Source organism: Pseudophryne corroboree, chromosome 3, assembly GCF_028390025.1.
Source record: "Pseudophryne corroboree isolate aPseCor3 chromosome 3, aPseCor3.hap2, whole genome shotgun sequence".
NCBI lineage: Eukaryota > Metazoa > Chordata > Amphibia > Anura > Myobatrachidae > Pseudophryne > Pseudophryne corroboree.
Genome location: NC_086446.1, coordinates 612,262,479 through 612,287,224, shown reverse-complemented (window position 1 = coordinate 612,287,224; position 24,746 = coordinate 612,262,479). Strand labels below are relative to the sequence as shown.

Sequence of the window (24,746 nt, the reverse complement as noted above, 5' to 3'; positions counted from 1 at the left end):
AAACTCTGGAACCAACGGTCACACTTTTTTTACATTCAATGCGTAGTCCTAATACCGGTATACAAAATCAGACACTAGAGGCGTATCCTCTAGTGAGGTAATATTCGGCTCAGATAGTTATAATGTCCACGGTCTGAATAAATTGCCCAACACTGACCCTTGGAGTATGGCGCCAATTCTAAAAAAAGAATGACATGCAAGGACAGTTTTACTCACCCTTATTATCCCCAGTGTGTGGCTGGTGTAAATGGGCACACTGGTGTGAGACCTGTTGGTGGTCTAAACTTCTAATACTCACAGTATCTGTGTTCTATTTACTGCAGTAAGTGTATATCCCTCTACAGGGGCAGGTTAGGAGACTGCCATAGAATTTGTCTCACTGGGATATCTTGTATGATGTCTTCACTGATGATCATGCGTGTGCTGTACCTGTCGTGCTTCCCAAGTCTTCTGGGTTCTCCACACAAGGATAACTGCAGTAAGCTGGGGGTCTGACACGACCGCTAGAAGTAATGGATCTTCTGGGCTCAATTACCTCCGTTAATCCAACTAGCGGACCGGCAGCCAGCAGCCATTGGAGAGACAGTGGCAGCATTTTGAATGTGGTGTCGGCTGAGAGCCAATCACAGCCAGTGGACCAGCAGCCAATCAGGAGCGGCAGTGCGGTCTCTCCATTGATAGTCTGTGAGCTGCACCTCACAACCTGGCGACAAATCCTTACCCCTGACACTGCTGCTCCTCAGTCTAGTGCCGTGACCCATCTCTACAGCAGCGTCATCCTCACTGTGGTGTCTACTTAGCTGCGTACCTGACATAATGGTTTGGGCCAACCCTGCTGACTATGAACAAGTCAGAAAGTGTGGAACCTTCTCACACAATCAGCAGATCATTGCTGGCCAATAAAGTTCATTATTAACAATTTTTACTGTGCAGAACAAAAAGACAAAATTAAATTATTTTTTATTATTTACCATTTTCATCATTAAGACCAAGCTGACCAAATTTGTTCCTTCCCCAACCAAAAATGGCTCCTGAAAGTGTTAATGCAAAACTGTGAGCTCCCCCAGCAGCAATCTGGTAAAAGGGGATCCCCGATAACGACTTAAGGTGTTTGGGTGCTGCCTCTTTCTTCAATTCATATCCCAATCCAAGTTGGCCATATCGGTTATCTCCCCAGACGTAGATGTCACTTTCTGTATTATAAAACAGGAATAAGCAACTGAAATAAATTTCTAAAACACACCACAAAAAAGTGGGACGGAAGAAAAATTCTGTTTAACTCATTACCTTTAGAGAGTGCTAGTGAATGATGATGACCACAGGACACCTGCACAATATGTATATCAGACAAACTCTTTATATTTCTAGGGGAAAAAAAACATGCATTTAGAATAAGGAATGTAACAGGCTTCATATAAAGAGGCTTCATTTGTTGGTGTCATGGTGTTACAGAAACAAGGTACTTACTGTGTATAGGTTTATGTGTGCAGAATTTCAAATACTTAGACAATCAAACAATTACAATGTCCCTTCACCCACAGCATGGCCCTTATGGTCATCCATACACTGTGTGTGTTACTGACATTACTGGTGCAGACACCCCATCTTTCATACAACTAGCAGTCACTCTCGCAGGCGGACGGCACTTAAGACAAGCTAGTTAGCAATCAGAAGCTTGTAAAGGACATTGCCGTTCAGCATGTACTGCCACCATTTGTCCATCCAGTGCCGTTAATGCTCTATATTACTCTTAAAAAAAAATGCACCAGTTTTGAACAGCATGCTTCTTTCTGAGCGGGCTACTAGACGGGAGCTTTCTATGCACTGAGAATGCTGATTTATATACAGGAATGAAAAGCTATACCTTATACACACTTGAAATACACTTTACCATGGAGCCGCTGCGGCCGCTAAACTTAATACACACTCTACGCACCTTTTACGCTGTTATCGTACAAAGTCCCATACCGTGTACGGACTTTGCATACAAACGCCGCGCTGACGGTACAACGTACACACAGCGCGTACACACCCAATGAATACACTTTAAACCTTATGCAGCAATGCAGTGCGATGCTATTACACTTTAAACCTTAGCAGGGAAAGAAAGACACGACACCAGTCTGTAGTTAAACCACTGGGTTCCGACACCACAGCGTATTATTGCTGAAAGGGGGTTACAATATAAACAATACAATACAACAGAATGGCTACATTCAATGGTACATACGTGATTGGATTCGCCGCGCTACCCGGTCCGGTCCTCGGTCATCTAATAGATAACTTTGTGACTCTCGTGTCTGACCAGGCCTGCTGCAGGCTCTCTTTATACAATTCATCCAAAACATAACACAATGGATACTGTAATCTCTTTGTCCATTGGACACAGGGATGGTCATTTACAGTACAGGAGAGGTCATAGGTCGGTTTGAATAGGTAGGCGATGTCTATTCCAACTGCTCTTGTGGGTGGCCTCCTCTGGATTCCCGCCGCATACATAATGTACAGTAAATACAGTTTATATCTATATTCTGCTCCTGCACATAACTATCCGCAGGAACATGCGATCTTTCTCAAACCAAACCGGAATGTTACCCTTCAGCTGGATACCAAACACCACCTTATAACCTTGTTCTGTCCCCTCCTATCCTGTAAAGGTGAATCCCTTTGTTCTGAAACCATTTAAACTGCTGTTACTTTCTGATGTGGTGCAGGGAGACTATGTGTACATTGTGCACTATTTGGATTAAATATGTAATGTGTTTTGATGGCTTTTCCATGCATTCACAAACTGTACCATAAATACTCATACCATGCGCTAATACGCAGGTCCGCGGGAGCGACCATACGCAAATTGCGAATATGCGCACGTACGGCAGAGCAAGTACGTGCACGGAGGCCATCTGTGTGTAGTTTGTACGTAATGTATGTACTGCAATATTTTTCGACTTTGACAGTCCACCCTTTGGCAGTCACCAATAACTGCCACTATCTAATCACTAAACAGAAAAAATATCTATACAATATCTACAGAAGTTTTGGATGGTCGGGGGAGAGTTGTAGGTGGGAAATGTATGACCTAGTGGGATAGTAGAAAGCATGTATGTATGAATCCATGTCTGAGGGGCATGTATCATCGTGCCGTATATGTTCTAAATAAGCTTCGAGGTATTGCGAAGTATACATTAAATCCTTCTCATCCCGTATTAAGGGTCTGTAAATGGGCCAACAAATACTACCAAGCTCTTTTTCGGCTTCTTGTTAAAACAAATGGGGTGCACATTTAATTGATGATACATGGAGGGGGAAACATATGTGAGTGCTAGTATATGTGGATATCACCTGTCGACTATGTGTGCTGTTAACTGGAGGTTGCAGAGATGAAGATAAGACACATATCTAAAATACATACACATAAACATTTTGGGTAGGGCTGATGTCTTTTCCGGATGGATGTATCTGGGCAGAGGGGGAAACAAAAGAAAAACGGGTGAAAGAAACAGGCAATGAAATTAATTTGCAATCCTTATCATAACACTGTCTCTATGGATGGGTCATAAATTAAATCTGCTGCTATAACAGCGCCCTCGCTCCTTAGACTCATCAACTTTGTGCCGTGCTTGCGCCGCGTCAGAATTCGAACACACCTAAATATCGAACCAATAATTATGACGACTCCCAGGATACAAAGGAGAAGCTTCCCTACACTCATAATAACATTTTGAGCCCATTCTCCTAAACCTGAGAACCATTTTCGTGGGTTCAACCATGAGACCCAGCTGGTCAGTTCATTACTCACAGTCGCTAAGGTAAGGTTGTGCTTCCTCCTGAACTCCCACTTCAACTGCAAGATATCGTCCATCTTTTGATCGATGATCTCCGTGGGGTCGTCGTCAGTACTGTTTGTAATATACGTACAGCACTTCACACCATATTGAGTTTCCAGAGTAACACAGTACCCACCTGTCACGGCTGTGATATAATTAAGGACCATCCTGTGCTGAATCAGTTCCTGCTTGTAAGCTTGTAACTCCCTTCCCGTATACCTGAAAGTGTCGTCATACATCTCAGTGATATTATCTATCAAGTTCGCTAGCGCATGGATATACCTATAATTTATAATTCCTCTACAGTACGGGTGATGTCTAATGCAAGAAGGAATTGAATCCCGGTGGATTCGTGGATCAAATGCTCTGTCCCATCTATGAGGTGTCTCTTGATGATGTGTTCATAGTGAGTATGAGTATAAGGAGCCTGAGCACTGTGGTGAACATCTTTCATCTTATCATGGGTTATGGTCATGACCTCTGGCAGTACTCTCCCAATATAACACAATCCCTCTGAGCTCGGGGCAAGCCACTTGTACGCCTTCCTCCCACATATGAAATAGGCATCATCTGGGAGAACATAGGGGACAAAATATAACATCACCATATTACAAACTTTCCAAGTGAAGAAACCAATCCCTAGTTCTCCCATCTGCTCAGTACAAGTATCGGGCTGGATGATATGAGCACAATACCCTGGCGATACTTTTCCAACCCACATGGTCTTGCTTCCACGAGCATACCTATACCGAAAATACCTCCCACGGTTGGCTATTTGGCGTACAAGTTCAGAGTCTATGGGTATCCTATCAGCTCTGTATGAAAAGGTCATTGTCTGGTTATTCCACGTCACTTCCCAATTTCCCGGTTTTCGGTAATTGGAAATATTAAAACACAATAAGGACCTGTCTACATGATACTGGTGGAGCTTCAAACTAGGGGGCCTAGAAATATTGAATTTCTTGTCCACCGGTCTCCCACCCCATAATTCGAGTAACTCATCTATTGCTAAAGGGTACGGTTCTAATCCTGACTTGCTCTGACCTTGAGGTACCTGTGAGCACACCCAGCATTCTGTCTGGTTTAAGACCTTACCCACTAGTGAGTAGTAATCACTCAACGGATGACGGTCCATGTCGATATTAAGGTTGGACTGACATCTCTGGATGCACCCATCCTCAACTATATTCTCACAATTCCTACAAATACAATATTCATCAGACAATAACCCCTCAAAGTGCCTCCGAGCTCCCTGACTACCACAGCGCTTACTGATGCCAGCCTTTACTAAAGTGATGCGCTGATCCGGAGATCCTACAAATTCATACTTTCCATCAGAACCCATTCCAGATCCCTGCTCGACCTCTCTGGGACCCTCACCAAAACATACTGTCCTTATCAAAACCAGAATTACTAACAGAACCCGAAACGCAGTCTCTTGTGATCGATCCATTTCGTTAGGGGAAAGGAGGAAAATAAGAAGGAGAAAAGAAAGGAAAAATGCAGGGGGAGGTGAAAAAAGAAAGTGGTACGACAACCGTTCTAGCTCTTGTTACTCTCTGTGCTCAGATGCCTTTCAACAGTCCTGCCTCTCAACTTTCCCGGAACAGACACTCCAGTGATACGAGATTCTCTACACTCTGCTCTTTGTCACGAGTTCTCTCCGGGTCAGCGACCTTCTTGCAGTGGGACGAGTGGATCCAAGTCTCTCTTTCGGCGACCTTCAATGCTGTTGTGCTGGTTAACAAGACTTGACATGGTCCTTCCCACCTATCTATGAGGCAACCTGAGCGTAAGAAATTTCGAATCATCACATAATCCCCAGGTTCAATGTCATGACAATTACTGTTCGGTAGGTCAGGAATTACCAGCTTTAAATGTCTTTGTTGATTTCTCATCTGCTGGCTCATCCCAACCAAATATTTCACAGTCACTTCATTATTGCATTTCAAATCATCCTGGGGGTCTATCATTACATGAGGATGTCGACCAAAAAGAATTTCAAAGGGTGATAGGTTAAGGGGAGACCTGGGAGTGGTTCTGATGCTGTACAATACTAGTGGCAAAGCTTCTGGCCACGACAATCCAGTTTCAGTGATTAATTTGCTCAGCTTGTTCTTAATAGTGCTATTCACTCTCTCCACCTTTGCACTCGCCTGTGGACGGTACGGAGTATGCAGTTTGCTATTAATTCCCATCAGTTTGCACATGACCTGAAAGACTTCAACTGTAAAATGGGTACCCCTATCACTTTCAATTATTCTAGGGATACCATATCTACACACAAATTCCTGCACAATTTTGTTTGCAGTGAACGTAGCAGTATTAGTGGCAGCAGGGAACACTTCTACCCAGTTGGAAAATACATCAATACAAACTAACACATTTTAAATTCCTACAGGGTGGTAACTGTATGAAATCGATTTGTATTACTTGAAAAGGTCCGTCTGTCGAATGGGATATGGGATGGCTCTGTTGGTATTGACTTTCCAATATTCTTCCTCAAGCAAGTAAAACATGTCATTGCTCTCTTACCTGCATGAGAAGAGAATCCTGGCGCACACCAGTAGGCTATCACCAGCTTACACATACCCTCTTTACCCAGATGAGTCAGACCGTGTGCCGCCTCAGCTAAGCTTGGAAGATATGCTCTGGGGGCCACTGGCTTACCCTGTCCAGAGTCCTGAGGACTCCTGGCCATACCCCTTTGACCTCCAGACCGCCCTTTCCTGTGGAGAACACAAATTTTGCATTTCAATTAATTTTTGTGTGTTGATCGTGTTGAATGTCATCAGTGATGTGATGTTCGTTTGTATGGGGGTGCTGGCTGCTGATTTAGCAGCTTCGTCTGCCCGGCTGTTACCAAGTGAAATTGGGTCTTGGTTGTAAGTATGTGCTTTGCACTTGATAACAGCCACTCTGTCTGGTTCCTGTATCGCTGTTAGAAGCCTTTTTATGTGGAACGCATGCGCTACAGGTGTGCCAGCTGCTGTCATGAAATTTCGGAGGCGCCATAGGGCCTCGAAATCATGCACCACTCCAAAGGCATACCTAGAATCTGTGTATATATTAGCTGACTTACCCTTGGCCAATTCACACGCTCTGGTTAGGGCGACCAACTCAGCAACTTGTGCTGAGTGTGGTGGGCCCAGGGGTTCAGCTTCTATGATACCTCTGTCGTCTACAACTGCATATCCAGTACACAGGTATCCTGAGTCCGTCTGTCTGTGGCAACTACCGTCAGTGTAGAACAGGCTTTTTCAACCAGTGTGCCGTGGCACACTAGTGTGCCGCGACCAGTTGCAAGGTGTGCCGCGGAGCCAGAGCAGCTTCCTGCACCTTCAGAGTGAACTGTTGGACCGGGATCTTCTTAGAGGTTCAGTCGTGCTCCGGCCGTGACGTATGCCTTGAAGACGCGGCGGTGTGATGTCATAGGTCTCACCACCGAGCCAGCTCACCCGCCTGCATACACATCTTCCAGTTCCTGCCTGCATACACAGCTTTCCTTGCCCACCCACTTCCACATCTGCCCGACCACCCGCTTCTCGGTATTCGCAGCACTCCACTATGAATAACCCCCGCCACTGAGGGACAGGGAGGAGTACAGCTGATCGGTAGGGGCTAATATTTCTTATTTTAGTTCTCCTGTGGGAACAATAGAATTAATGTGGGGAGAATAAGGATTTATGGATTTATGGAAGGAACAATGTGAATAATTCATGTGGGAAGCATAAGGATTTATGTGGGGAGCAATGTGATTGTTTTTCCTGTGTAGGCCAATGTATGTGTGGATTTTTTTTTTATTTTACTATGAGGGCCAATGTGTGTTTTTTGTTTTTTTTCTGTGGGGAACGAATGGTGCGCCTTGGCAATTTTAAAATATTGTTCGGTGTGCCGCGAGTTAAAAAAGGTTGAAAATCACTGGTGTAGAAGGTAAAGTCTACTCCTTCCAGTGGGTTGTCACTGATGTCAGGCCTCGCAGTGAAAGTCTGATTCAGGTATTTCATACAATCATGCTTATCAGTGTCTGCACTAAATCCTCCTTCACCATCATTCTCATCCTCCACCCTTGTGCCTGTCCAGGCACACTTGGCAAGTAAGTTGCAGGATTTAGTGAGCTGCATCTCTTAATGGTGATGTTTACAGGGGCCATCAGTGATAATTCCCACTTTGTAAACCGAGCAGATGAGACATGTCTGGTTTGGGCGGAGTTCAGTAAGGCTGATACTGCATGAGGTGTATGGGTGGTCAGGTTGTGTCCTAACACTACGTCCTCGCTTTTACTTACTAGCAAAGCTATCGCTGCAACACTTCGCAAGCATGTGGGGAGAGACCGCGCTACGGTGTCCAACTGTGCACTGTAGTAAGCTACCGGCCTGCTGGCATCACCATGTCTCTGGGTTAAAACTCCTGCCGCGCACCCTGCACTTTCTGTACCGTATAATTCAAAGGGCTTCTCATTATCTGGCATACCTAATGCAGGTGCCTGTGATAGGCACTGTTTGAGTCTCTCAAATGCCAGTTCGGACTCATCTGTGTGCGAGACCCGTTCTGGTTTGTTCGAAGAGACCATTTCTTGCAAAGGTAAAGCCAGTATAGAGAACCCTGGAATCCAGTTTCGACTGTACCCACACATTCCAAGGAAAGTGCGGATCTGTTGCTGCGTTTGTGGCAGAGTCATGTCGCGAATTGCCTGTATTCTATCAGCGGTGAGGTGTCTAAGTCCTTGAGTCAAGCAATGTCCCAAATATTTTACCCTGGTCTAGCACAACTGCAACTTATCCTTTGAAACCTTGTGTCCCATTTGGTAAAGATGAAACAGAAGCTGTTTCGTGTCTTTCAAGGACGATTCGAGTGAGTCAGAACACAACAATAAGTCATCGACATACTGTATTAGCACTGATCCACTCTCAGGTTGAAAGGATTGTAAACAGTCATGCAAGGCCTGGGAGAAAATACTCAGGCTGTCAATGAAACCTTGGGGGAGACGAGTCCAGGTGTACTGTACTCCCCTGTATGTAAAAGCAAAAAGATATTGGCTGTCAGGGTGCAGAGGGACAGAAAAGAAGGCAGAACAGAGGTCGATGACAGTGAAGAATTTTGCAGTAGAGGGAATTTGCATGAGGATGACAGCTGGATTGGGCACTACGGGGAATTGGCTCTCAACTATCTTGTTTATCCCCCTTAGATCCTGCACTAGCCTGTAACCCCTCCCCCCACTCTTTTTCACAGGGAAGATGGGACTATTGGCAGTGCTGGACGTCCTGACTAGGATGCCATGTTGTAGAAACCGCTCTATGACGGGGAACACTCCTAATTCTACCTCTGGCTTCAGAGGATACTGAGGGATTTTTGGAGCTATTCTACCATCTTTTACTTGTACTACTACTGGAGCTACATTCGCCATCAATCCAGTGTCTTGTCCATCTTTGGTCCAAAGGGAACCCGGTATTTGTGAGATCATTTCCTCTACCTTTGATGGACACTTGTCTATAACAGTAGAATGCGACATTAGCCTTTGAGGGGTGTCTAATATATCTTGTACTTCTTGAGCGTGGTCCCCAGGTATATCCAAGAAGACACCCTCAGGAGTACAGTAAATGACACACCGCATTTTACACAATAAATCTCTCCCGAGTAGATTAGTCGGAGCCGATGCAGCCAACAGGAAAAAATGTTTGGTTTGCAAGGGCCCTATCGTAATCTCTGCAGGTCTACTCAAAGTGTATTGTTGCATAGTTCCTGTTACTCCCATTGCCGAAAATGTTTTACCCGTGGTTTTTATGCCTACTGTCGAATTTAACACTGACCTGGCCGCCCCTGTATCTACAAGAAAAGGTAATGGTACACCAGCTACATCACCCGTGACCTCAGGTTCACTACCAAGGCTAGCAATCAACTTCACTGGCTGCAGACTACAGGTGTGGCCCAACCCCTATTGTGTGGTGAGACCCTCCCGCAGCGCATTGGCAGCTACAATATGTGAGGAGGGTAGATGAGAATTTTCGGAGGCCTGCCAGTTTCTCCTTGGTGGGTACCTCCTTGTTTCCCCTGTATGTGGCTCATAATTTCTCCTAGGTGGTCCCTGATCCCAATTATGTGCATTGTAGTGTGGTTCATATCCTGGTCTAGGGGGTCGGTATACATTATGTGTACCTTTATTCCTACAGTCCCTTGCAAAATGTCCTACCTTGTGACAAGTATAGCATGTTACTACACGTGACTTACCATCAGGGTTCTGGGGTTTCGGCTGATATGGCTTTTTTGTAAGTGCGTCTATACTTACTGTCATCAGCCTTTCCCCCTGTAACTCCCTGTGCTTAATGATGTTCCTATCATGCTCGACAGCGGACTCTTTCAATGCAGCCACCGAAATACCTCTCCAGTTTGGTAGAGAGGTCTGTACCCTTGTTCTTAATGCCTCCTTTAACCCGTCCATTAATACAGTAACAGCTACCTCCCTGTGATGCATATTATCTTTTATGTCCTCGATCCCAGTGTATCTAGACATTTCCTGCAGTGCTCAATGGAAATATTCGGATGCCGTTTCACCTTCCTTTTGTCTCATGGAAAAGATTTCATTCCATTTGACAACAGTAGGGAAATATACTCCTAATTGCAGATTGATTTGCTGTACATTCTCCTGATTGTATTCATCAGTGAGAGGTACTTCTGCGTCTAACTTACAATCGGTTATGAATTTTGCGGGGTCAATATTTGAGGGTAAACATACCCGTAGCACTATTCGCCAATCTTTGTTCGTGGGTTCGTTGGCATTACCTAACTCTTTAATGAACCTCTGGCATGCGACTAGATCTTTTCTGGGATCGGGAAATTCTGACATAATTGACCTTAACTCTGCCCGGGACCAAGGACAATGCATGGCAATGTTCCTGATGGGAATGACTCCCTGAGCGTCAGTCTTCCCATTGGGGACTGCAATCACCCTGACAGGATTTAATTCAATTACATCATTCTGGTTTGATTCTACAATGTGAGGTGCTATTGTTTCTGCATAATGTACGGTACCGTACTTACCTGTGGACACGACCTCACTTATCCCTCCGCTAGGGGGCCTGACTACTGCTCTTGTTGGTTGGGCCGTGCCCACCTGAGTGTCCTGTATGGTGGCTGCTAGAGAGAGTGCCGATATCGTGCTGGGCTCATCTTCCTGCTCGCAGTCCTGGGGAAAACTTAAAATGGGATACAACTGGCAAGGGTTAGCATTAGTACATTTATCAATTACTCTCCTATCCTGTACCAATGTACCATTGTCTGTAGCCACTTTCTCCCCACAATATATGGTGGTGGTGGTGCGGTCGCCATTGTTTTCCCGCTAGGTTTGGAACCTGCTGCGCGAGCTAATTCCCTTTGCATACCCCCTCCTGTTGCCATAAATTTAAACAATCTGTATGCCTGATCCTTTGTTTCTTGGATTTTATCAGACATATCCTTATCCTTAAGTTCTGTAATACCTCTGGTTCAAAGCTGCTTGTTAGTCATACATACCCATTCATTGCAAAAAGCCTCCGTGTGTGAACCATACTTTTCACACATAATAAACCTTGCTGACCCTCTCGGTCGCAAATCTGACCTTTTCGGTCCCACTTCTTCAGCCTGAACCCTGGCTACTGAACGCCCACTGCTTGTGCAAATGGATCCCATTGCGGAATTTTTGCCAATAAACGCAATCCCCAATGCACACCGCAGATAAACGGATTAAGACACCTAGCGCTTTCACTCGCTCACGCCCACGTTGGCCAGTACTACCATACACTGTCGATAGCGAAGGCAATGTACCCAACCTAGGGCCCTATCTGGTTTCTATTTACTGGAAGTGTTTAGGAGTGACTTACCTATTCCAGTAAATATACACCGCTGGAGATTTTCCTGAGAGAGACCAGCGAAAACTCCCTATAACCTTATACACAAATCACACTTGCGTATGCTCTATACAGCGCTAATGGTACCGTGTTTTTACGCAAAAGCTCGTAAAGGGGTATCCAGTTGCGCTATATATATTGCACCCACAAATGCGCGGTCCAATCGCACAGCGTATAGGTACTTGTTACCTATCTGCCGTACAGCCACGGGTCGATGTACAAACTGCGACCCTCAGCCCGGAGTGTAATACAAAAAAAACCTTTTTACTTCAATACTTCGCAAGACTTATGCACTATCAAGCTCCTTTGCAAATCACCTCACGATTTGCGTATTTCAATCTATATTAACGTGAGTCAGCCACTTCACGCCACCAAGCCTCCTCTTACTTGATGTACCACGGGACCCGACTTCCGGAGTTCAATACGTTCACTCTTACATTCGCTCACTCAAATATACTTTGTTTTTCTGTACAGAAAATTTGGATTCATTCAGGTTGGCAGCTTTACCCCAAGAGGCAATTTAAATAAAAATTATTTATACAAAATTTTGTTTTTATACTAAATTTTTTAGAAAACGGGTAGTTTTGTGCTATTGTAGCGTGGCTACTGTCCCACCTTTAAACTAAACGGACTATTGTGTAATTTGTACTTAGCGCCTGTACTCTTACGCAATCTGCGTAAACACGCGACCGTGCATGTCTCTTACGCCGCGTGTGCAGTTCCGTACTTTGTCCGAGACACGTGTACAAAACCGTACGTTCGCAATAGCACAAATCATACAATTCTATAAATGTGAGTAATAAAACTACTATTGCCCATTAAACACAGCACAGTTTCTTTCTGTATAAACCTTTACAACTAGGCCAGACTGTGTTTGTGCTTTACGCTTACTTCCTTAAATATTTATTTTAGTTCTAACTATATAGCAACAAATATCTCCGGTTTCACACAGATCTAAATGAATGGTTTCACACAGATCTAAATGAATCTAGCAATCTGAATGTTATGGCAACAATGTGAGGGTATACAAAGAGTATGGGTGCTGTGTACGCTTTTGGCGCCCAAAAAAATTTTCACAGATTTTTAAATAGCTTTTTTTCTGTTTATTTTACGGGTTCTACCAGCATCTCTACAAACCATACAGAGCAGATGCCATCTAATCAGCAAATAAGTAGGGTTTTCAGTGTATCCATCGACCAGGAAAAGGATACGTAGGATACTTTCTGTCCACCCTTTTGCTGATAGATTAAGTCTGCTGTGACCTGTTAGGCTGTGAGTATGTGGAAAACCGGACGGAGCCCCCAATTGAGAATGCTGATTCATATACAGGAATGAAAAGCTATACCTTATACACACTTGAAATACACTTTACCATGGAGCCGCTGCGGCCGCTAAACTTAATACACACTCTACGCACCTTTTACGCTGTTAGCGTACAGAGTCCCATACCGTGTACGGACTTTGCGTACAAACGCCGCTCTGACGGTACAAAGTACACACAGCGCATACACACCCAATGAATACACTTTAAACCTTATGCAGCAATGCAGTGCGATGCTATTACACTTTAAACCTTAGCAGGGACAGAAAGACACAACACCAGTCTGTAGTTAAACCACTGGGTTCCGACACCACAGCATATTATTGCTGAAAGGGGGTTACAATATAAACAATACAATACAACAGAATAATGGCTACATTCAATGGTACATACGTGATTGGATTCGCCGCGCTACCCGGTCCGGTCCTCGGTCATCTAATAGATAACTTTGTGAGTCTTGTGTCTGACCAGGCCTGCTGCAGGCTCTCTTTATACAATTCATCCAAAACATAACACAATGGATACTGTAATCTCTTTGTCCATTGGACACAGGGATGGTCATTTACAGTACAGGAGAGGTCATAGGTCGGTTTGAATAGGTAGGCGATGTCTATTCCAACTGCTCTTGTGGGTGGTCTCCTCTGGATTCCCGCTGCATACATAATGTACAGTAAATACAGTTTATATCTATATTCTGCTCCTGCACATAACTATCCGCAGGAACATGCGATCTTTCTCAAACCAACACCGGAATGTTACTCTTAAAATACCCTTCAGCTGGATACCAAACACCACCTTATAACCTTGTTCTGTCCCCTCCTATCCTGTAAAGGTGAATCCCTTTGTTTTTAAACCATTTTAACTGCTGTTACTTTCTGATGTGGTGCAGGGAGACTATGTGTACATTGTGCACTATTTGGATTAAATATGTAATGTGTTTTGATGGCTTTTCCATGCGTACACAAACTCTACCGTAAATACTCATACCACGCGCTAATACGCAGGTCCGCGGGAGCGACCATACGCAAATTGCGAATATGCGCACGTACGGCAGAGCAAGTACGCGCACGGAGGCCATCTGTGTGTAGTTTGTACGTAATGTATGTACTGCAATATTTTTCGACTTTGACAGCACTATTCCTTTTTAAGTAAGCAGAAGAACCATGAGGAGGTCTGCCCGGGTGTGAGTAGGTCGGTACAGACCATTCTGTCTTTAATACATGAGGCTTTGCTAAAAACTCCAACTTTCCAGGAAATTGGTTCCTGCGATTCAATTTCTTGATCATTTTCCATAATGTATATTTTCCCCTCATCGCCAGTTTATGGCAGGAATGTGCTCTTCGGCCTCTTGTCCTTGCTGTCAATCCCTTGTGGCAGACCTGTATCATTATTTTTGGAATTGCCCTCTCATTCGGGTATTCTGGTTGCGGGTTGGGAAATACACCCTAAAACACTTAGTGAATTTTGTACCACTCACTGATGTTTGGGCGATATTTGGAAGCCTGTTGCAAGGTCAGCATGTGTAGAAAGGTTGCAAGAGGCTTCTGTTAATCAAGTACTGTGGCCCATAAGGCTATATTACAGACATGGATTGATGCAATGGGTGGCACTCATGTGACTGGCGGTCGGAAGACCGATGGTCACATGACCTCCACCAACATTCCGACCCCTCACCGACGGTCGGCATGCCGACCAACGGGGACTATTTCCACTCGTGGGTGTCCACGACACCCATAGAGTGGGAATAGAACCCGGTCGCCACCGAGCCCACAAGGGCCTTGCTGCACTCCCCCCTCCCCGCTGGGATCCCGGCGTCGGTATGCTGCCCAACGGTCTCCTGACCGCCGGTCAGCCATACCACATCCGATGCAACACCCCCCACGCTGCAGTTATTTCACAACAAGCTTTTTCATGTATTTAACATAGGTTGTATTGAAGCCATGCTGGAGAATGAAGCACGTGTTTCTACGTTTTTTAAACCTGGGAGAGTTATATTACATCCTTGACTCCTGATTTCTAGCATAAGAATCTATGGGGCAGATTAATTTGTTTTCTGCGCCTCTTGCTAGGCATCTTTAGCAATGGGTGTCTATAGGGCTATTCAGTTGTTGCTCTAATCAGACACCCATTACTGGTTAAGGAGCCTGTCAGCTTCCGGTTTAGCCACGCTAATCCCATCTAAAATGCTTGGATGTGACTGCGACGGCGCGTCTGATCAGAGCTACAACTGAATAGCACTGATAGAGCCCATTTCTTCAGACGGACAGCAGGTGGTGCACGCCACAATTGAATCAGCCCCTATGAGTCTACGAAGCATACTCAGTGTTACAGTATTTGTGAGATATCGGGTGATACAGTCTGTTTTGATGCTTGTTTTACTTTTACAATTCCCTTTTTTGGTTCCATTGCTGGCTTCCTGGTTCCACCACCTCACTCTCATCTCATTGTCAATGGTAGTGATGACTGGAGGGTAATCATAGTCCTTTCAAAGGCTGAATGGTCTTTGTCAACCTATGGCTGCTGTCAGTGTTTTTCTACATGCAAGAGAAATTGTATCTTCATCTGATAATGTGCCGTTTGTGACTAATACTTGTGATCATTATCTGTGACCAATATTTAAAAATTCACAGTCTTACTATAGGCCATTTTATCTGCCAAAAAAAGACCCGCAATTGTGGGAAAACACATGGGATCCGGAATAAATTCCCGATCCCATGTGTTATCGCGGCTCCAATGGCTGCATATCACAGAGTATGTTTATGAACCATAATCCCTGATAGAGCTGCATATCGGGGCTAACTGGATAGCCCTAGTCGAGTTCACTAGCTGCGATAAATTACCACAGCTAACTGTATACCAGCCTATGTGTAACACTTAAGGGCCCTACACATTAGGCTATATGCCGCCGAGGTGCCCGACAGCGGATACGGACAACGGCGAACCGGCGGCGGCAGTGAAGTTTCTTCACTCCCCCGTCACCCGGCTCCATAGCAGTGCATGCTAATATGGAGGAGATTGTCCATATTGGCCTGCATGTATAAGCGACCTGGCACCAACGATGAACGAGCGCGGGGTCACGCATCGTTCATCGTTGGTGCCCACACACTGAATGATATGAAAGAGTTCATATCGTTCAGTGAAATCGCCTAATGTGTAGAACCTATAATTCTGAAATGGCTTTTGAATTGAAAATAAAGATGAACATTGTGAAATTTGATTTTCTTATGGTGTTTCAATAAATAATTTCTTGAAAAAAATGCACTGAAAAGTAACATATTTCTGCCTATATGCAGAGCCTGAGATACTTTCCGACGACAGTCGGTGCGTTCATTTCTATGAAAAAAATGCCAGTACTCACCCATAGGGGTATATTCAATTGGTGTTGAAACTGCCGTCTTGTCGAAAAGACGGCAGTTTTCAACTTTTTCACCTATCGGAAGGGGTTCCGACCGATTCAGTCTCTGGATTTTTTATCCGACAAGTCAGGGAATTCGACTTGTCGGAAAGCACAGGGATCGGTGAAATAGCTGCTGTGCCGATCCGCGAGCTTCTGTCGGAAACGGGGCCAAATCCAACAGGTTTTGGCCCTGTTTCCGACCATCTCAATCTGACTTTAAAAAAAGTCAGATTGAGATGAGGGTGCTGTGGGAGTGAGCAGTGGGGAGATGGGAGTGAGCAGCAGCTACAGCAGCTTAGCCGGAGGATGGGGCACTGCCGACAGACCTCACGGCAGCGTCCTCTCGGCTCCAGCAAGAGAGGTCCCACTTGCTGGAGCCGGGTGGACGCTGCGGTGAGGTCTGGCGGCAGTGCCCCATCCTCCGGCTAAGCTGCTGATGCTTGTTACATTACTTTCTGAAATTATTTCACAGGTTGCTTACTGTTTCTGTAACTAGTAATAAAAATAAAAAATTAGGCCAAAATGAATGTGCTGGTACAGCGTAGCCCTGTGATTACCATCACACAACAGGCACTGACAGCAGAAGCATATGCATCTGCTTTATGTCACACACATGTCCTGCAAGCATGTTGCCAACTATGGGGCAGATGTATTAAGCCTGGAGAAAGGATAATGCAGTGATAAGTGGAAAGTGATAACGCACCAGTCAATCATTACAGTTTGAAAAATGACAGTTAGGAGCTGATTGGCTGCTGTTATCACCTTCCACTTATCACTGCTTTTATCACTTCTCCAGGCTTAATACATCTGCCCCCAATGTTTTATAAGCAACACACACATTCACTATCAGCCATCAAACTGCAAAAAGCCTCTAATAGTAGTAGAAGCAGCTCCCTGCAAAGTGTTTGTAAGAAACATAACTGCCTAAACAGACTCACAAAAGCATCATCTGTAACTGAGCAAAATAAGAAAGAAGAGTGATTGGCAATCATCATCCACTATATAAACCTGTTCCTGATAACCCACAAATAATACATCTTTCCCTGGCATATATAGGATCTATTTCCCGGCCTGCAACGTTGACCCTACAGTACTCGGCTCACATCAGAACGCCCCTGTCGTGCCCATCCAGCCGCAGGCTTGTGTAAATGGCAGAATCATGAAATCTGCATGGGCGCAGTTCTCTGCAAAAGCAGAGCAAACTCACACAAGCTACGCCATGCCATTTCAAGTAGTACTACTCACTCTATATGGAGACAGAATAGCGACTTGGGTGCTACACTGTTTCTATGGTTAAATACAGTGAACTGGCTAGTACACCATGGAAGAAGAGATGTGGATGGTAACTGGATACCAGGGTGCAGATCATTTGTATTACAGTAAGCCCTATACAGGGTATATTGTTGTTGGTATGTGCTTCACACAGTTCTTTTGAAATCTTTGACTCTTTACATTTAATGGAATTTGCCCTGAATTGACTTAGATATTGCCATCATTTATGATAAGTGCACAACGCAGGTGGTACACAGGGTTTCAAAAACATTGAAAGGCAAACTTCTTTATTTGTACATGTTTTAACAAAGTTCAGTTGTCGTCTGTACACCACCTATACCTTAAGCATCGATTTGGGAGCAGTGCCATAGATCTTTTTCTGTTAGCTGGGTTTTTTTTTTTATTGAAAATGTGTTGAAATACAAGAATGATGCAATAATAACATCAATATTACCAAAATGTCATAAGTGCAACAAGAACAAAGATAAAATCGACAACATTATAAAAAGGACTTTTCAATAAACATGATATGTCAATAAACATATTGCACAACAGGTACAAAATACGAGGATTAAGAGAACATGGGAGAACCGTAGAGATAGGAAAGGCAATTAGGTGCAGGGAATGGGAGAATGAGATTAAAGCCAATGGTGCATTAGGCAGTGCCATAGATCTTAATGTGCTTTGTACCAACCTAGTATATAATCCAAACTATACTGAGGAGTACAAATTCTCAAACACTGTGCAGTGGTCGCTTCTCTGAATCTACCTCCTCTTCTCTACCTCTTTCAGTTGGAGTACCGCAAGGGTCAGTCTTAGGTCCTCTGCTTTTCTCAATCTATACCTCATCTCTTGGTAAATTAAAAAGCTCTTTTGGATTTCAGTATCACCTGTACGCAGATGATACTCAAATCTTCCTATCCTCCCCAGATTTGTCTCTATCTGTACTGGTCCCTGTCACTGAATGCCTTTCTGCCATTTCATCTTGGATGACATCTCTCCACCTCAAACTTAATATTTCAAAAAGAGAGTTAATTATATTTCCACCGGCCAATAGTAGGTACCAACTTGATATCTCTATCACTGTTGAAAACTCGACCATCAACCCTACCCCAAAATATCGCTGCCTAGGTGTCATCCTTGACTCTGATCTGTCCTTTGTTCCCCACATTCAATCTGTCTCAAAATCAATGTACATATACGTCTAAGAAACATATCCAAAATACTAACATACCTTACACAAGATACTGCTGAAACTAACCCATGCTCTCATTATCTCCCGCATTGATTATTGCAATAGTCTCCTAACTGGTATTCCCAAAACGAGAATCTCACCACTACAATCCATTCTAAATGCAGCTGCAAGGCTAATCTTCCTCGCTAGACGTTCATCGTCTGCAGATCCACTCTGTCAGTCCCTCCATTGGTTACCTGTATTCTACCGTATTCAATATAAAATACTTTTACTCACACACAAGGCCATTAACCAAACTACACCAACGTACATCACTTCGCTTATCTCAAAATATCTCCCAACCCGACCTCTTCGCTCTTCACAAGATCTGCGTCTCTCATCCACACTCATAATTCGCTCCCACTCACGATTGCAGGACTTTCTTTGTGCTGCACAGACTCTGTGGAATGCCCTACCACACACAATAAGACTCTCCTCTAGCCTCCAAACCTTCAAGCGTTCCCTGAAAACTCACCTCTTCAGGCAAGCGTATCAAATTCCATAACCGACCACATAACTTTCATAAACTTTCCTATCAAATTGCATCCACTCTGCACAGTCCACACATATCCTCACATGTCTTCTCATTCTTCACTTTCCCTTCCTCCCGACCTCGGTTCATCATGGCTGTGTGACTATATCATACAGCCCACCAAGAACCTTTGCAATCTGGTGGATAACTATGCAATAGATAGCACCTGTCTATTTCCCTATAGATTATAAGCTTGCGAGCAGGGCCTTCCTACCTCTATGACTGTTTGTTATTACCCAGTTTTGTTATATCATTGTTATTTCCAAATGTAAAGTGCAACAGAATTTGCTGCGCTATATAAGAAACTGTTAATAATAATGTGCGTATTTTGACTACGGGGCTGATTCAATTGTTTTGGGCGTCTAAAAATCCAGTCTAAACAGGACTTTTTTAGACACCTAAACAATTGTCACAATTCAATTGTGTTTGGTGCCCATGCACATTACATTTGTCGAGCCCAAGCAGACCGGGTTTAGCCGCCTAAAACAGCTAAACCCGTCTAAACTCCCTGCTTTGGGCATCCAAACTCCCACTTGGATACCCAAAGTGCTGAGTCTGAACACATTTTTATTGCACCTCAGGAGGCTGCGAGAAAAAACAGCCCCATGGCAACTGGGCGTTTAAATGGAGCAACAATTGAATTGCTCTGTTTTGTGCTCCCTGGCTGTAGCCGCAAGGTAAAACAATTTAATTGCCCCCTATGGGCGATATTCAATTGTTTTATCGGTGGCAGCCACTACATGGCGCCCAATGGAGCTATGCAATTGTTCCTTCGTTCGGGCACTTTACGCGGCTAAACCTGACCTCTATGGGCACTATGGGGCTGATTCAGAGATGGGCGCAGCCATGCGTCCATACTCCACAGTCACGGTCATATGGTCTGTGCATGCGCACTGGCCACAGTGCGCAACCCTTCTAGACGGGAGATTGGGTGCGACATACAAATTAAATATCGCCCTATAATTGTTGTTGAAGAAACAATTGTATGTTATGTGCACTAATATTTATGCTGTCCGTACCATAATGTTTCAGTCTAAAGGGCCAATTCAGTATTGAGCGGACATTTCAGAACACATCACCATGAAAAGCGCAAGTTCTGCCTTGTACCCTAACAGAAATGCACACTGAAAACTTGTGAACTTGATCCTTCCATAATTAACAAATACGTGTGCAGTCTGTAATGTGTTGATTTGTGTCACATTGCACAAAACTTAATCTGCCCCTAGTGAATACGTGTACAACTGAAACAAAGGAGTATACTCTTCAGTTACTATACTGCATATAGATTTGCATGTACTGTAATAACCCATTAACATGGAATATACATGTCTCTATTAAAAATTGCTGGCACTTTGGCAGTCAAGAGCTTTAACAGCTTCAAGAGTTGAGAATGGCCACCTTCCTGCTGCTAGTCGACACCAGAATACACTAAATTCCTGTGATGCAAAAATAGCCCCATAGACTGTGGAATCTGTTGCTGGAAGCAGGCACTTCATGATACAGTATGAACTCTGCAGCTAAGTGTCTGCTGAAAAATACCTAACACTATAAAGGATGGATGTTCCATGCTGCAACATTGCATTGAAGTGGTATTTTGTTGAATCAAAAACCCTGGTTTGATACTGTAATATGGTGAACTACATCTCTGATTTCCAAATGGTCAGGTAAAAATATATAGCCACAAGATTTCGACTGGGTACACACCTAAACAATGGATCGGCAGGCTGCCTGCCCGTTGACCTGACCAATCCAACGATTTGGTAAGTGTTCTGCACAAACAAAATTGTGCATACACACTTACCAATCCACCGCACGTCATGACTGGTTACAGAAGTGATAATGAGGTCATTGTAGGCAGTTCTTGCGGCTAGCATGACGCTCATACATACAGATACAGGCAGATGTACCGATATATCTATATCTGCCAATATATGCTATATCGGCTGTACACACGAACCAATGTACTTAGCAATATATCATTCCTCAGCTGTATGAATGATATACTGCATAGTGTTTACCTAGACAAATGGCCCGCATACATCTATAAGGTGACTCCCCTACCCTGCCAGAAATGCAGATCGGTAGCCATCGAAGAACGTGATCAATCTGGGAATCGGGGAAATGAACCATATTAAGGGGATATCCTACTAGCAGCAGTACTTTATCACTGCTAAAAGGTCAGGTTAACTGGTGGCTATACTGATGGCCCTGATTCTGGCGTCCTTACCCCCCCCCCCCCCCCTCCCTACCGGCACTTATCGGGTATTATGCTTCGTGTGCCTCAGGCACGTGAAGCATAATCCCAAATAAGCAGCCACTGGAGCCGCAATAATACATGAGATCGGGAACTTATCCCAGGTTTAGGCTGCAGGCAGGAAAGGTAAGGGTTAGGCTGCAGAGAGGGGGGTTTAGGCTGAGGGTAGGCTGGGAGGGAGGGAATGTTAGGTGTCGGCTGCGGGTAGCAAAGTTTAAGGTTACGCACCACTGGGGAGGGTTAGGGTTAGGCTAGGGTCAGACAGCGAAAAAAGGCGGGTTAGAGAGTTAAGGGATCAGAGATACCTTACTTAATACTACACGTTGGGATCTTAAGCTCTGGGATGCTGCTCTCGGTATTTTGACAGCCAGCCTTCCAAGCACCGGGATCCCGTATCCAACCCATTCTGTGCTTATGTACGGTACTACTCTATGGAGTGCAAGGAAAAAGAAGCAATATAGGGGGTAATTCAGACCTGATCGCTTGCTAGCGTTTTTTGCAGCGCTGCGATCAGGTCAGAACTGCGCATGCGTATGCACCGCAATGCGCAGGCGCGTCGCACGGGTACAAAGCAGATCGTTGCTGTGCGATGGGTTTTACGAAGAATCCATTCACTCAGGCGATCGCAAGGAGATTGACAGGAAGAAGGCGTTTCTGGGTGTCAACTGACCGTTTTCAGGGAGTGGTTGGAAAAATGCAGGAGTGTCAAGCGTTTGCAGGGCGGGTGTCTGATGTAAATTCCGGTCCCGGACAGGCTGAAGTGATCGCAGTGGCCGAGTAAGTCCTGGGCTACTCAGAAACTGCACAAGATCTTTTTGTACCGCTCGGCTGCACATGCGATCGCACACTTGCACAGCTAAAATACACTCCCCTATGGACAGCGACTATGCGAACGCAGGACTGCAAAAAACAGCTAGCGAGCGATCAGGTCTGAATTTCCCCCATAGATGGGACAGCACGCCAAACCTAATTGAATCGCCCCCTTAATGTCATAGTCTTAAACTAGTTAAACACCTGACACATTACAGCAGTGTTTCCCAGCTCCAGTCCCCAGGGAGCCTCAAAGATGGGTACACATTTGATGATATTGTGAGCAATATTGTCTAGTGTTTTCACTTGACTCCCAGACAGCCGATACAGGGGGTAATTCAGATCTGATCGCTGCTGTGCGTTTTCGCACAGTGGGCGATCAGATCTGAACTGCGCATGCGTCAGAGCCACACTGCGCCGGAGTGTTGCACACCAGCAACAGGCATCGGTGCCTAGTGACGGGACTGTGCGAAAAACCTGAACGCTTGGGCGTTCGCAAGGAGACTGACAGGAAGAGGCCGTTTGTGGGTGGCAACTGACCGTTTTCCAGGAGTGTCCGGAAAAACCCAGGTGGGACCAAGCGTCTGAAGCGAGGGTGTCTGACATCCGCTCTGGCTCCGACCAGCAGGATTCCATCGCAGTGGCTGAGGAAGTCCTGGGCTGCGCTGAGACTGCACAAACTGATTTTTGTACAGCTCTGCTACAGAAGCAAACGCACACTTGCGCAGCGATTTAACCCTCCCCCTGTCGGCGGCGACTATCTGATCGCAGGGCAGCAAAAAACGCAGACCAGCATTCAGATCTGAATTACCCCCATAGTGCGTACTCACTGGATGATATCACTGATGATATTGTTCAGCGACGTCACGCCGGGGCCTGCCCGTACATGCAGTTTTGGACGATACGTCCAAATTGAGCTGCATGTACAGACGACAGAGGGAGTCGATAACGACCCACGGGAGCGCGCATCGTCCATCACTCACAAGGCTAAAAATAAGCAATGTCATCTAAAATATCACTTAGTGTCTATGCACCTTAACAGTGCATGTTTTCCAGATCTCCTAGTTGGTGCACAGGTGTAGTCATTACTGGCTGACAAGGGGCCTGATTCAAATCTGATCGCTGGACCAAATTTTTTAGCTACTGGGCAAAACCATGTGCACTGCAGGTGGGGCAGATATAACATTTGCAGAGAGAGTTAGATTTATTCTGACACTGCTATTTAGATTTCAGTTTCAACACACCCCACCCAAATCTAACTCTCTCTGCACGTTATATCTGCCCCTTCCCCCCCTCAAGTGCACATTGTGGGGGGGGGGGGGCACAGTTATAACATGTGCAGAGAGAGTTAGAGTGGGGTGTGTTGAAACTGAAATCTAAATTGCAGTGTAAGAATAAAGCAGCCAGTACTTACCCTGCACAGAAACAATATAACCCATCCAAATCTAACTCTCTGCAAATGTTATATCTGCCCCACCTGCAGTGCACATGGTTTTGCCCATTAGCTAACAAATTTGCTGCTGCGATCAGATCTGAATTAGGCCCAATGTAAAAGATCCACAGGTGGTGCAAATTATTTTACTAGCGATACTGCGGAAATCTGTAAAACATGCACTGTTTGGGGCTCCTGAATACTGGAAACTATGAATTACTGTTGAGATACAATTCATTATTTATATTATTATTTTTCTTTTGTGAGGGGTAGAGGAGAGCTGAACCATTCCTATGAACATCCGATTTCCACTGTAAACAATACTCAATTTACGTTCCAATCTGTACGATAAATGTGCCTTAAGATCGGCTCATCAGGACTGACAAGTGTTGTGCAGCAGTCCAGATGTCGGGAACAGATCCATCTGCTTCTGGACAACAGTCAGCCACGGTGCTCTGTACACAAGTGCAATAGCGGATTGGGCAACCAAGAATTGGCCCGATTACTGCATAGTGTACACCACACTTCATGGCGCTTGTCACAAATCAGAATCTTTTTCATTGCAATACTCCATGAGTCAAATCCACCAAAATATCATTGAGCAATGAGGTAGTCAGATACTATTTTTACATAATTTGTAGTTGTTATTCATTCATTTCTATATCATCACTTTATAGTTTTGCCCTAAGCAGAATTACTATTTTTATATGCATACAATAGCTAGAAACTGTCTATAGAACATTCCTTTTCATATTATACAAATTAATGGGCAACATTTCATAGT

General features: G+C 44.6%; 1 protein-coding gene across 2 annotated transcripts in view; it reads right to left on the bottom strand.

The window, feature by feature from the left end:
- The window catches only part of HERC4 (HECT and RLD domain containing E3 ubiquitin protein ligase 4), a 222,644-nt gene that overhangs the window by 134,232 nt on the left and 63,666 nt on the right, over nucleotides 1–24,746 (bottom strand). For both annotated transcript variants that reach the window (XM_063961614.1, XM_063961615.1), the window contains exons 4-5: nucleotides 1,288–1,364; nucleotides 972–1,193 (exon numbers count right to left, since the gene is read on the bottom strand). In XM_063961614.1, coding sequence (XP_063817684.1) covers nucleotides 972–1,193; nucleotides 1,288–1,364 — 299 coding nt within the window. The remainder of the gene's footprint in view (nucleotides 1–971; nucleotides 1,194–1,287; nucleotides 1,365–24,746) is intronic.